The 12491-nt window shown below is 37.4% G+C and overlaps 1 protein-coding gene across 2 annotated transcripts; it reads left to right on the forward strand.

The window, feature by feature from the left end:
• Positions 1-216: 216 nt before the first annotated feature.
• Positions 217-10767, forward strand: Znf330 (zinc finger protein 330). Of its 2 annotated transcripts, XM_029568496.1 has the most exons (10): positions 354-369; positions 1850-1869; positions 1970-2040; positions 2849-3017; positions 3629-3708; positions 4908-5034; positions 6049-6153; positions 7256-7302; positions 8599-8716; positions 10392-10724. In XM_029568496.1, the coding sequence occupies exons 4-10, from the start codon at positions 3002-3004 to the stop codon at positions 10664-10666; spliced, it is 768 nt and encodes a 255-aa protein (XP_029424356.1). In that variant the 5' UTR covers positions 354-369; positions 1850-1869; positions 1970-2040; positions 2849-3001; the 3' UTR covers positions 10667-10724. The 2 variants fall into 2 exon arrangements, with proteins under 2 accessions (XP_008841660.1, XP_029424356.1); XM_008843438.3 differs by lacking the exon at positions 2849-3017 and having other exon boundaries at positions 217-369; positions 10392-10767.
• The last annotated feature ends 1724 nt before the right edge of the window (positions 10768-12491 follow it).

The raw sequence follows: 12491 nt of genomic DNA on the forward strand, positions 1-12491 counted from the left end.
AGAATAGTTAATATCAGAGTAATAAAGGAAAACTACTTTGGCTTTGTGGGTAAGTTCTTTTGATGTTTATATTGTTCTAGGCTTGTTTGATATCGCAAATGAGCATCTTTATGTAACTGTAAAATCAGAGTTGAGTTTAAAATTTACAGGAGTATGAACACTTTGTTATACTGGTTCTTAGTTTCTTAAAATAGTAAGTGAATCAGGCAAATTTGTCTTTGCTGTTCTCTTGTTTAGGAAGAGGGGAACATGCCTAAAAAGAAGACCGGTGCCAGGAAGAAAGCAGAGAACCGCCGAGAACGTGAGAGACAGCTAAGAGCCTCAAGAAGTGCCATAGACTTAGCCAAGCACCCATGCAATGCCTCAATGGTAAGAGCTTTGTAGAAAGCAGCAGTTGATCGTTGCAAAACCATTTTATTATATCTGAAAAATTTGTTAATGACCACAGGATTCTTGTGTCTTTTATAACTGATTACGAAACCTGTGTTAGAGGCATGTTCATTCTTTACTGAGTAGCAATGGTTTTGTTAGATTTTTATGTTATTTGTAAAGTCTAGCATATTATTTCATATACTGTTGATGATGGTAAATGCTGAAGGGAAATAGATATTAGGAACTGCTGAGATTTTTCTGGCTTTTCTAACTTATTTTCCTTAACTCTTTTAAATTGAGTTTTCCTCATCTTTTTTTTCCTATAAATTCTTTAGTTCTCTATTCATTTGATTTCTTTTTCTGAGCTCCCTAGTTTCTGGACGCATCTTTTGGCGTCCGATTTTCTTAACTAGTTTTGCCTGTGCTCAGCAGATTGGTCCTGAGCACTTGTGATTGCTTTGAAATGCTTTACATATCTTTATTTAGCTAATGTTCATTGTGCATCTTAATAGACAAGGATTGTGCATGTATTCTGTGTATATACTACATTGGCGAATGATACAGTGTCTTGTCTCCATGCTCTTCTGGAGTCCAGCTTGGTTATGTACTACTTAGGACTTGTTTATTTATAAAGGATAGAAACACAACTTTCCAGGAAAAGTAGTTTACTAGTGGATTACCTCAAAGTAACTGGAAAAGAGAAGGGTCTGAGACTTACCTACAACTGGATCCTAGGAGACTTTGGCCTCCCCTCCCCTCCTCTGCTTCAGATTGTATTGCTTTATTTGTTTGGCTTTGTGGTTACTGGTAGTTTGCATGTATTGTATCGTATATTGTGGCGCTCAAAGCTGAAAGAACTTGATAGGTTGAGCTTGAGTCTTTGTCTGCCCTAGGACTATTTATGGTGATGAGGGGACAGGATTGCATAGCACAGCTTTGGCATAGTTGTTTTCCAGAGAAAGTGGGGTGCTGGAAGACTAAATACAAGTGACTGACATACAGAGATGTGTGTAATGACAACTAGATCTTCATAAGTGTTTCAGTAAGGGTACTGTGTATTTGTTAGGACTAAGGTGATAACATTGAGCAGGTGTGGAGGGGATGCAGTTTATGGAGCAGTGGTACTTCCACCAACACTTCCAGCAAACAGATATGGAAGGAAAAAGTATTAGAAAGAAAAAAATAAAAAAAGATCTGGAGAAGACAGAGTCTAAGAAATGTTTGGGACAAGACTGACCAGTAGTGACTTGGTTTTGTAAAGAGAGTAGACCAGATTTGAAGGACCAGACTGGAGAACTTTGAAAGCCTTATCTAAATTCTACTAAAGTATGTACAAATGATGGCATGTACTGTGGAGTTGGAGGGTTTGGGGGTACTGCCATTTAAATTTTAATGTGGACCAGAAAATATTTATAATGTAATTAAATTTACAGCTTTCAACCAGCAAAGATTAACGTTACATTTTTACATTTTACAGGAATGTGACAAGTGCCAGAGGTAATTTTTCTTTATTTCTTCTTCTGTATATGTATAATAAAATAATCTCATTCTTTATCTGAAATTGATCTCCTTTAAAATTTTTGTTTTACATGACAAGACGGCAGAAGAATAGAGCATTTTGCTATTTTTGTAATTCTGTACAGAAGTTGCCAATTTGTGCACAGTGTGGTAAGTATGCAACTGTGAAAGCTAAAGGTCTTTTACTAAATATTTGTTTTGGCAGTTTCTAAGTATAGGTAGAACTGTTAGCCTAAAATAATTTTTCAAAATAAAACTAAGTGGTATTTTGGAGTTGTAGCAAGACATTTCCCAAGTAGACTTCCACAAGCACTTAACAGATCAAAAGGAATGTTTAGAAAAATGTAATGTATGCGCATTTGAGGATTCTGTAGGCTTTATCATGGTACTCCTGTCTGGGAGAGTTCTACTCTATATTCATGTTAAAGTCTAAGGACTTTCCACAAAAAATCTAAGCAGTTTTACTCCATGTTCACCCCTCAAGCTTCTGTTCGAACAAATACCCCCTTTATTTATGAGATGATGGTTTCCTGTGGAATAATTTGGAAGGTACCCATTTATTTGTGTTTGTGATAATACCACAAAAAGTTAGTCGAGGCTAGGGTTACGTTCAGAGTATTTCCAGTGTAGCTGTAGTTTTTCAAAGAACACATTTCTTCAGTTCTACAGAGAATGGAAAGGAGGACCCTGGTCTATTTGGAACCCATCTCTCTCTGCCTTTCTTTACATCTTTATTTTACTAAAGGGAATGTAGAGTGAGAAAACGCAGTTGGTGGAAGGTTAAGAGCTGAAATCTTTCTGTATTTTCAGCCTGGGTTTGGATTTTGTAGAGCTGTACTTGGTTGCATTTTCTGTTACTGATTCTTCTACTTTGTATTAGATGTAGAACAGTCGGTAGCTTTACCTCATTTTCAGTTTCTCTTATTCCCATTTCCTGTTGTCTAACTTTGTTTCTCAGGAAATGAAGAAATGGAAAATTGAGCATCTTCTATTTCTCTCCTGCTCCACTTTGTGGAGTCTGATGGGTGATTAATATGTCATCACTAATCTTCACATAGTATCTGATAAGCAGATTTCCTGACAATGTTTTGAGTTGGTAACTTGCTGCTAGATGAGAGCGTTAGTGGGTATGTTGTGATTTTTAGTTGTACTATACTTTTTGTGCTCACTGGACACTATGAAATTTTGTTAGGAAATGCTTGCCTGGGGGCTATGTTTGTAAATTTTTATATATGGAAAACCTTAAACTAGACAGATAAGTTCTGTAACTATTATCAAATAGTTATGTTAGTTTTTTTTTTTTTTGTTATTATGTAACTGATAAATGTAAGTCAGACTATTGTGAAATACTAATATGAAGTTCATTTTAAAGCATGCTTTTTCAAATGTTTTGATTTGATATTCATAAGATGTGAAAATATCAACATGACTATTGTATTATAAAACATCACCTGTAATTTCTGATTTTATTATAAGCATGAATTAATATATTAGCATATAAATCAATATATAACAACTTTACAGATTAACACATTGATAATGTCAAAAGATCCGACTCAGGTAATAAGATCTATTAAATCCAGGTTTCTTTTAGTCATTTAAGTGATAGAAACTGGTTCGATACCATTTATTTAAAGAAATTCTTTTCATAGGAGCATGGGCTAGATTAAAAGAGGGTTAGCAAATTCTTATATGCACTAATTTGTAGGGCTAATAGTGCAAAGTTTTTCTTCCCTAGGAAAAACAAAGTGCATGATGAAGTCTTCAGACTGTGTCATCAAGCATGCTGGTGTGTACAGCACTGGCCTTGCAATGGTGGTAAGCTCCTTGTCCTTATGTCTTACTCTAAGAGGTTTCCAAGGATAAGAAAATTCCATTCTGAATGTTATTTTCCCCCCAGATAGCACTGCCTTATCTGACTATTTGTTGGTTGTTTTTTAATGCTACCTTTTTAATGTATCTCCACATTATGAAAAGGCTTCATAAAAATCTTATTTCCTGAATTGTAAGACCCTCCCCAATATTCAAACTTTTAAATTAAATAACCAAGTTTCAGAAGAATTCAGGATTGATAGTTTTTTAAAGCATTAAATTAGAAAAAAGCAAAGCATGTATTATTTATACTAGATACAGGATTTTTTTTTTTTTTTTTTTTTGATGAGACAGGGTCTCACTATGCAGCCCTGGCTGGCTAGAACTCACTGTGTGGACCAGTCTGGCTTCGAACTCACTGAGATCTGTCTGCTAATGTCTCCTGAGTCCTGAGATTAATGTGCCACCATGTCCAGCCTCCAGAGTATCTTGAGTGAGTGTTTCCTGCCCAAAGACTTCGGACATCTACAGAAGCATGTCAGATTCAGGAAAGACTTCAAAATTTTATTGTATGTGTGCTTTTAATGTATAGATGTATGTGGTGTGGTTTGTGTGTGGAAGTCAGAGGACAACTTGCCAGGCTTGCCTAGAAGAACCTTTACCCACAAAGCCATCTTGAAGGTCCAAGATATAGGAAAAGACTTGATTTATTACATAGATAGGCTGTACCTGCCATTCCACGGTAAAGAGACTATTTTTTAAACTTGTTTATATGCAGAGTTTGACACTCCTAAAACATCAGATGTGGAACTGTGGACACGTTTCTTCACACCAGCTCATCAGGTGTCCATGAATAGTGTGGATACTGCAACATTTCTTAAAGGAAAGCCACAGAGAGCTAGGGCTAGGGTTCTGGTTTTGTAGTGATGCAGAGCTGTCCTCTAGTTCAGATTTCTGTGTTTCCAAACATTATTAGGGCTCTAGTGCTGCCCTGGGATTTTTTTTTTTTTTTTTCTGCCTCGATTCTTTATTCAGGTACAACCATAATGTAGCTTAGAAGTGGTATAAAGCTTCCCCCACCTAGAATTTTCTTCTGAGGATAATAAATTTTTGTAAATGATGCTGATTTTTATTTGTTTTGTAACAGCCTTAATTCATTCAGATGGTCAAGTGGCACATGGTTAAATATTTTTCCTTGGTTGCAGGGTGCAATATGTGACTTCTGTGAAGCTTGGGTTTGCCATGGTAGGAAATGTCTTAGCACACATGCCTGTGCCTGCCCACTTACTGATGCAGAGTGTGTTGAATGCGAGCGAGGCGTTTGGGACCATGGTGAGTGATTAGGTACAAGCATACCTACGTTATAAGGAAGCTTGAATTGTAAAGCCATTTTATTTTTTTGCTTTTAATGATCCTTTCAAATTTTAACCACTAGCACAGTTTCAGTTGTCAGTTTGGTTGGAAAGGTACTCGCTAGCATTAGTAAGTACTAGTACTGTTTACCTACATGGGTGAGAGGGGAATTATGGGGAGCAGGAAGTCTTTCTTGAGCCTTGACTATTATAGAGGGGAACAGAAGATTCTAGAAGGCCACACTTTAATGGTCAAATCTGAAGTGCTTATGTAGTTTTATTTTCACTACTGTTGTGTAGTTTTGGTGCACATCTGAAATCAGTTGCCGTTTTTGAGCAGTTTTGTAGATAAGTAGCTCCTATTCATGATTCAAGGACTTTCTTTTCCCCTTAGAAATAAGAGTTAATGCGATTTGGGAGTCTTCTAGAGAGACCCACTGAAGGGGTACTCCAATTGCCTCACTCTGCATCCCTGTTCAGCATGGATGAAGCCAGAGCGTTCTGCATCCTGATTCCCTATCGGCAATTTGGGTAACCTCTTCAGAGGATGGTGTGATAAGAATAGGAGGTAGGAATTGGCTAGGCAGTTAGGGTAGAAAGACCCCAAAGAAAAGTAGCCAGTTTCTTGGCTGAAAGTCAAAATGTCTGGCCCCTTGGGCCTGTTAGCAACATACTCTGTTCCAAAGGCCAAAAATGTCGAAAGTATTTGGGAGCTTGTATCTAATCCTTAAAAGATTTTAGGGTTACCTCTTCAGAGGGGGGAATGTTAGAGTAGCCAAAAGCCCCATAAAAATAAATAAATCAAAGAAGAAGAAAGAGTACATGAAGTTATTAGAAAAAAAGTGATGGGGAGATATGGGAGGAATTGGAGGGGAGGGAGTAGGCATGGATTTGATCAAAACACCTTGCATGCATGTATAAAATTCTCAGTAAATTATTTAAAAACATTAAAGTTTGTCATATTAAATTTGTAGTTTTATTTTCAATCTGTTAGGAGGCAGAATATTCAGCTGTTCTTTTTGCCATAACTTTCTCTGTGAAGATGATCAATTTGAGCATCAAGCCAGCTGCCAAGTTTTAGAGGCTGAAACATTTAAGTGTAAGTTGATTTTTGTTAGCTGTTCTTGTACCTAAGAGTCTGAATAGTATAAATGTTAAACTTAATTTAAAAGGAGTCACAGTTTTTATGCTACCTTTTAATACATTTAACTCGTAGGTATTTGGTTTATATTAAAGCATCAGAACACTTAATCCTCATTATTTTGACAGAGATAATTGTGGAATATTGGTTGAAACAGTTCTTTATTTGTGGCTTTGACCAGACAGTGGAGTTCTTATAATATTGCTCATCCCCTTTACTAGATGTCATTTTCAAATTTAGGTTACTATAACAATCAGCCCCCACCCTCCTCCTTCCACTTCTAAATGCCCTCAAGTAAGTGATACCACCTGAGTTCATTTCTACTGGTCGGTTCAGTGATTCATAGACAGGAGAGTGTGTCACAAATACCTATGTATGTTTTAAAAAAATAGAGATATTTAAGCCTCATCCTTGGAGATCTTATTGTTGAATTTGCACTGGGTACTTGACATCTGTATGTAACCTGCATCCACAATTCTGCATTTTTCCACTTGAAGGCCAATGTCACTGATTAATAATGATATCATTTCTATAGAGGATTTATTTCTCAAGAGCTTAAAAATGTGAAAATCCACCTAAGGTATTATTGTTTAATGCTGGCCATTGAGCCTCATTAATAGCAGGTACCGTCTAGGAAAAGACCAACATTCCCAGATACTCACTTCCTTTAATGTGGTTCTTATTCTTGGAAAAATGCTAATTTCTGTTACTCATCTGCAGATTTTAGTGATGAAGTCACAGATTTGAGATGCGCACTGCACAGCGTATGTAAAGTTGTCTCAACATCTGCACAGAAATTTTCACAAGACTATTTCAAAGTACATAGCATATTTGATCCTTTTGCAATATATATATATGTATATATATATATATGATAAAAATAAAACTCTTTGGAGAAGAAAGTGAATGCTTTGTGTGTATATAGTGTTTGAACCCTATAGGTCAGCAGCTCTGAGTGATAAGTTACTGCATTGACAGCCCCTAGTGATTCAATAAAGGACAAAAGTATAGAAGAACTGAGCAGCTGATTAGATTTTAAAGTGACTCTTGTCTCCCACAGGTGTTTCATGCAATCGACTTGGCCAGCATTCATGTCTCCGATGTAAGGTATGTTTATGTATTTTTTTTTTTTCAGATTTCGTTTTGAATTCTTGTACTAGTCACCTGTTCTGGAATCACTTATCACATAAGTTAATCTATAAGGGATTTAAAGATTCTTTTATTTTTTAAATTTAATTAGCTAACTATTTAATTGAGATAAGATCTTGCTGTGCAGTCCAGGCTGGCCTCCAATTCACAGTAATGTCTGCCTCTGCCTTTGGAGTACCGAGATTACAGACATGAACCACCAGTTCCACTTAGTTCTTTTAGTTTTGAGATTGTGCCATTGAAATCACAAGGGGCTTTTTGTCAGTCATCCAGTAGTCTTGTAGTATAGTTGTTCCTAGAACATGCTTTCTAGGTCCCAATGATGTATGTTTATGGAGAACATTGTGACTAAAGTGTTGAAACTGTATTTTAATTAATGCCAAAAATGTGCTTGTCTAGGGTAATGTGAAGACCTTATAATGTTACTTTAGTTTACCTCCAGCATTCTGATTGCTCGAAGATCACTAAACAGATGGTAGCTCATTTATTTCAGAAACATTTTTCTTGTCCTTAGTCTGACCTTGTCTTGCCCACACCCGGTCTTATTTCTTTCCCATCTGCTTGTGTTCTACCAAATGGCTTTCTGTTTATTCAGAGTGCTCGTGCTTTCAGGGTTTTAGGCATCATCTGTGCTGTTTCCATTGCTGGAACATTCTTCTGTCTTTGCTCACTTAACTGTCCCCATTCACCTGTGATGTCAGATAAGAGTCCTGAATCCCATGTTTTTAGTGCCTCTATGCATTTCTCTGGATACCTAGGACCTTAAATTGCCTCTGTTCTCCAACTGAATCCTGTACTTGAAGAGGAACAGGCTGCCCACCACTGTGTTGTCAAGAACCTGTGAATACTCATATGAATAAGTGAATAAATGTTTCTCCATGTCATTCTCTGTGTAGTAAGTTTCTACCTTGTGTTAAGTCCTGTTTCAGAAGAGCCCTAGTTCCTAGAGAAATACATTTCCTTTTTTTCTTTTCTTTTTTCTTTTTTCTAAATCCCCAGCTGGCCTGGACTCGCTATGGAGACCAGGCTGAGCTCACCTCTGTCTCATAGACATCTGTCTGTACCTGCCTCTGCCTCCCAGCTGATGAGTACTGAGATTCTTTTTAAAATCCATTTCCCTTTAAGAAATTGAAATCAAGAGCATATGACTAATTCCAGTGTAGTTTTAAAAACTCTCTTAAAACTACCTTTGAAATATTGAATGATACTGTTGCCTATCTTTTAAATTTACTTATATTTGCTTCTCTTGTGCAGGCTTGTTTCTGTGATGAACATACAAGGAGCAAGGTGTTTAAGCAGGAAAAAGGAAAACAGCCTCCTTGTCCTAAATGTGGACATGAAACTCAGGAGACAAAGGATCTTAGCATGTCAAGTAAGGCTTCTCTTAAGATGCCAATGGAGTGTTTTGCTTTTGTGCTTAGATTAAAGCTTTTCTCTATTTTTCGTGTGTGTGTGTGTGTGTGGGTGTGTGTGTGTGTGTGTGCGTGTGCACGCGTGCATGTGCTCGCATGTGTGTCGGGAGTGGAGGGTACATAAGTGTGTGTGGAGGCCAGAGATAAACCTTGTGTGTCATTTCTTAGGAGGATTCTTAGTTTCTTTTCTGTTGCTGTGATGCCATACCCTGACAAAAGCAACTTAAGGAAAGAGGGTTTATTTAAATTCATTTGACGATGCAGTCCTTCATAGTGGAGAAGTCAAAGCAGCAGGAGCTCAAAGCAGCTGGTCACATTATGTCTGCAGGCAAAGGAGACCAGTGGATGCAAGCTGGTGCTCAGCCTGCTTTTGGCAAGTTATGCAGTATGGGATCTCCTGCTCAGGAAATGATCCTGCCCACAGTTAAGGTGACTCTTCATATCAGTTAACAAAATCAGCCTAAATACCCACAATCATGCCCAGAGGCCCATCTCCCAAGTCATTGTAAATTCTTTCAAGTTGGCAGCACTGACCATCATGTTGACTAAGCTATCTTCCCAGCCTTCTCTCCTTTTCTTAGTGATTCTATTTTTGTTTGAAACGATGACTGTATTAAGTGAGATTTTATAGCTTTGGAAAATATGTGGTAGTTTTTCACTTTTATGTAAGAAGTAGAACAGTATTCACTGTCAGAGATTGTTGTTGCCTTAGTTAATGACAGTGTATGTTGAAACTTAGAAAACTCAGGATTTTTGCCGGTTGGTTAGTTGGTTTTTGAGGGAGGGTTTTCTGTACCTCTTACCTCTTCCTCCACATGTTGGGATTACAGGCATGGGTCACCACACTTGGCAGCTGTTCTGTTTTCACTCAGGCTTCCTTGTTAAACAATTGCGTGGTTATCTCTCCTTAAAATTCAAGGAATGGTGATTTTCAGTACTTAGAATTCGAATTCATTTTGAAGCTATTCTTAGGTATGTGGAGAACCTAGTGCTTTTATGATAAATGAGTACTATAAGTAATTGTTTTATGGTTTTTGAGGAACCTTTAAATGAATTAATAGCACTACAAATATGCTTCAAGTAATATGGCTCACATTTTGCCATAGAGAAGTTCGGCTCTTTATTAAACATTTCAGGATGGAACCATGTTTCTAAATGATGCTGACATTTTAAAAAAATGTAGTTACTTAATGAGGTGAGAATGATTTTGCTGATATATACTACATTTTAGTTGTTACAAGTGAAAAGAATAGAAAAGTTGTTTTTTTCTGGCATTTATAAGAGCAACCTTAAGGTAATTGTAATATAATAATGCATGCAATCAGCAATGTTCTGTGATCTGTGTGCTTCAAAAGTAAACTTTTAATTGACTAAATGAAAGGTATTTTAATTTTAAGATGGCTAATTTAGGGAATTTTTTTGTTTTCATTTCTTTTCTAATTTTATCTAGGCATAATGAAATAGCTTTGTAATATTCATTACTTGTTATGACAGTATATATACTTGCATGAGAAAATTATGGCAATATGGCCTTTTTGTGAATAATCAGTGGTGTAACTGTATGTTTTAGAGGACCATGGGACTGTGTAGACCATTGGGACTAACTGATGACATGTGCATGCCTGTCTCTCGTAGCACGCTCTTTGAAATTTGGCAGACAGACTGGAGGTGAAGAGGGAGATGGAGCTTCTGGGTATGATACTTACTGGAAGAACCTTTCATCTGACAAGTATGGGGATCCTGGGTACCATGAGGAGGAAGATGAAGAGGAGGAAGCAGAGGATGATGAAGAGGAAGAAGATGAAGGTGGGAAGGATTCAGATACAGAGTCATCAGATCTGTTCACTAGTTTGAATTTAGGAAGGACCTATGCCAGTGGCTATGCTCACTATGAGGAGCAGGAGGACTAGGAGAGCTGCTCCTCCTGGTAGTCATGCATGAGAAGAGGAGGAATGTGTGCACTAGATGAGTTGTGAGGGTGCCATTTTTATAGGAACTGCTAATCAGGCTTTTAGTATAAGAAAAATGAATTTCAAATCCAAGACCCTTGCTGACAAGGCAAACAGCATCGTGGTTGGCTTGTTGCTGATTTCAGTGATCTGGTAGGTTTTGCCGGTTAGGTACATATAAAATACAGGATAAAGGAATAGAAAGGTAATATATTTATTTGAAATTAAATTGCCATTTTTATTAAAAACACTGCTTATAAATTCATGTATCTGATTTTACAAAGTGTAACGGGTAAAATTATGGTGTCATTCTAAATTTTTACTAAATACTCATGTTATCTTAAGTAGTCATGTCTGCATTAGCAGTTAGCATGCTCACCATTTTCTTTACAATGTATGTCCTGACCAGTGCTCATTAAATAATGATTGACAAAGGTAACTACCTAGACAGTTTCACGTACATCATATAAGAAATAGTGTTACAGATCTTTTACCCAGGGAATCTCATTTATTTTTGTTTTTGAATAAATCTAATATTATACTTGAAAACTTTTGGTTGAATTCTTATTTTATCAGCTTACTTTGGAAAGAATTTTGATTTTTTTCTATAAACTTAAAAAGGTTTGGCTTGCTATTGAAATAGGTGGGAGAGATTTATGTGCACAAAGATAAGCAGTGTAGACCCCATCATTGGTAGTAAGTAGAGAGAGAGCTTACAGTCCCTGACACAAGTTTCAGTAGCTACTATTTGCATTGTTGGTGACCTGAAGTACTATAATTAGTGGTTGTTGTAGTTTGTCCTCTGTTACTGTGATAAAATACTCTGATCAATTTAACTTAAGGGGGAAAGGGTTATTTTGGCTCACAGTTTCAGAGGCATAGAGTCTGCCATGGCGAGAAGTCATGGCAGCAGGAACATGAGGCCAGCTGATCATACTGCATTAGCAGTCAGTAAGAAAGAACAGGAAATGGAGCCTGGCTATAAAACTTGAAGGTCACTCCAGTGACACTGGAACCCTGCCTCCCCAAGGTTCCATAAATTTCCCAAACAGTGCCACCTGCTGGAGGCCAAGTTCAAACACATGAGTCTGCCGAGTGGTTGAAGGGAAAGCATACCTGACTGCCTGACTGGCTGGCCACACTGCCGTTAGTACGTGAGTCTGTTGTAGAGAAATAGAAGGTAAGAATAGTACAGAGTACTGGAGAGCAACAGAAGCCCTGTGTGGAAGTCAGAGGACCTCTGGTTTCATATGGAAAGAGCTTTTTATGTCTTGTCAATCCAAATGGTCCATTGTGCCAAGATCAAGGCACTGCTTGGGAAAACCTGAGTAATCCTGACAAGTGGGATTGAGACATCAGGATGCTGTCGAAGAACTATACTTCCCAGACTCCTGAATTTAAGCCTCTAATCAGCATCCTGCCAGTTACTGGTGAGCAACCCCTACCCCATTCCCAAACTGAATGACAGTGCAGAGGCTTTCTGTAGACAGCATGCCTATTTAGTAATTAGCCTATGCAGCCCATTGGAGTTAATATATTCTTCACACCAAAAACTGGGTTAGAAAGAAGAGAGAGAGAAAGGAAAGAAGGAATACACAGAGTTGTCAGAAAAAAGTGATGGGGAGATACGGGAGGTGTTGAAGGAGTGGGAGTGGGCATGGATTTGGTCAAAACCTTATATGCATGTTTAAAAATCTCAAAAAGTTTTTTTTAAAAACTGGGTTGTAACGTTGAAATTAAGTAAAACCCAGGGTTAAGTAAAGACCTAGGTTTGAATCCCAGCACT

The sequence above is a fragment of the Nannospalax galili genome, unplaced genomic scaffold (assembly GCF_000622305.1).
Source record: "Nannospalax galili isolate Female #2095 unplaced genomic scaffold, S.galili_v1.0 scaffold359, whole genome shotgun sequence".
Taxonomy (NCBI): domain Eukaryota; kingdom Metazoa; phylum Chordata; class Mammalia; order Rodentia; family Spalacidae; genus Nannospalax; species Nannospalax galili.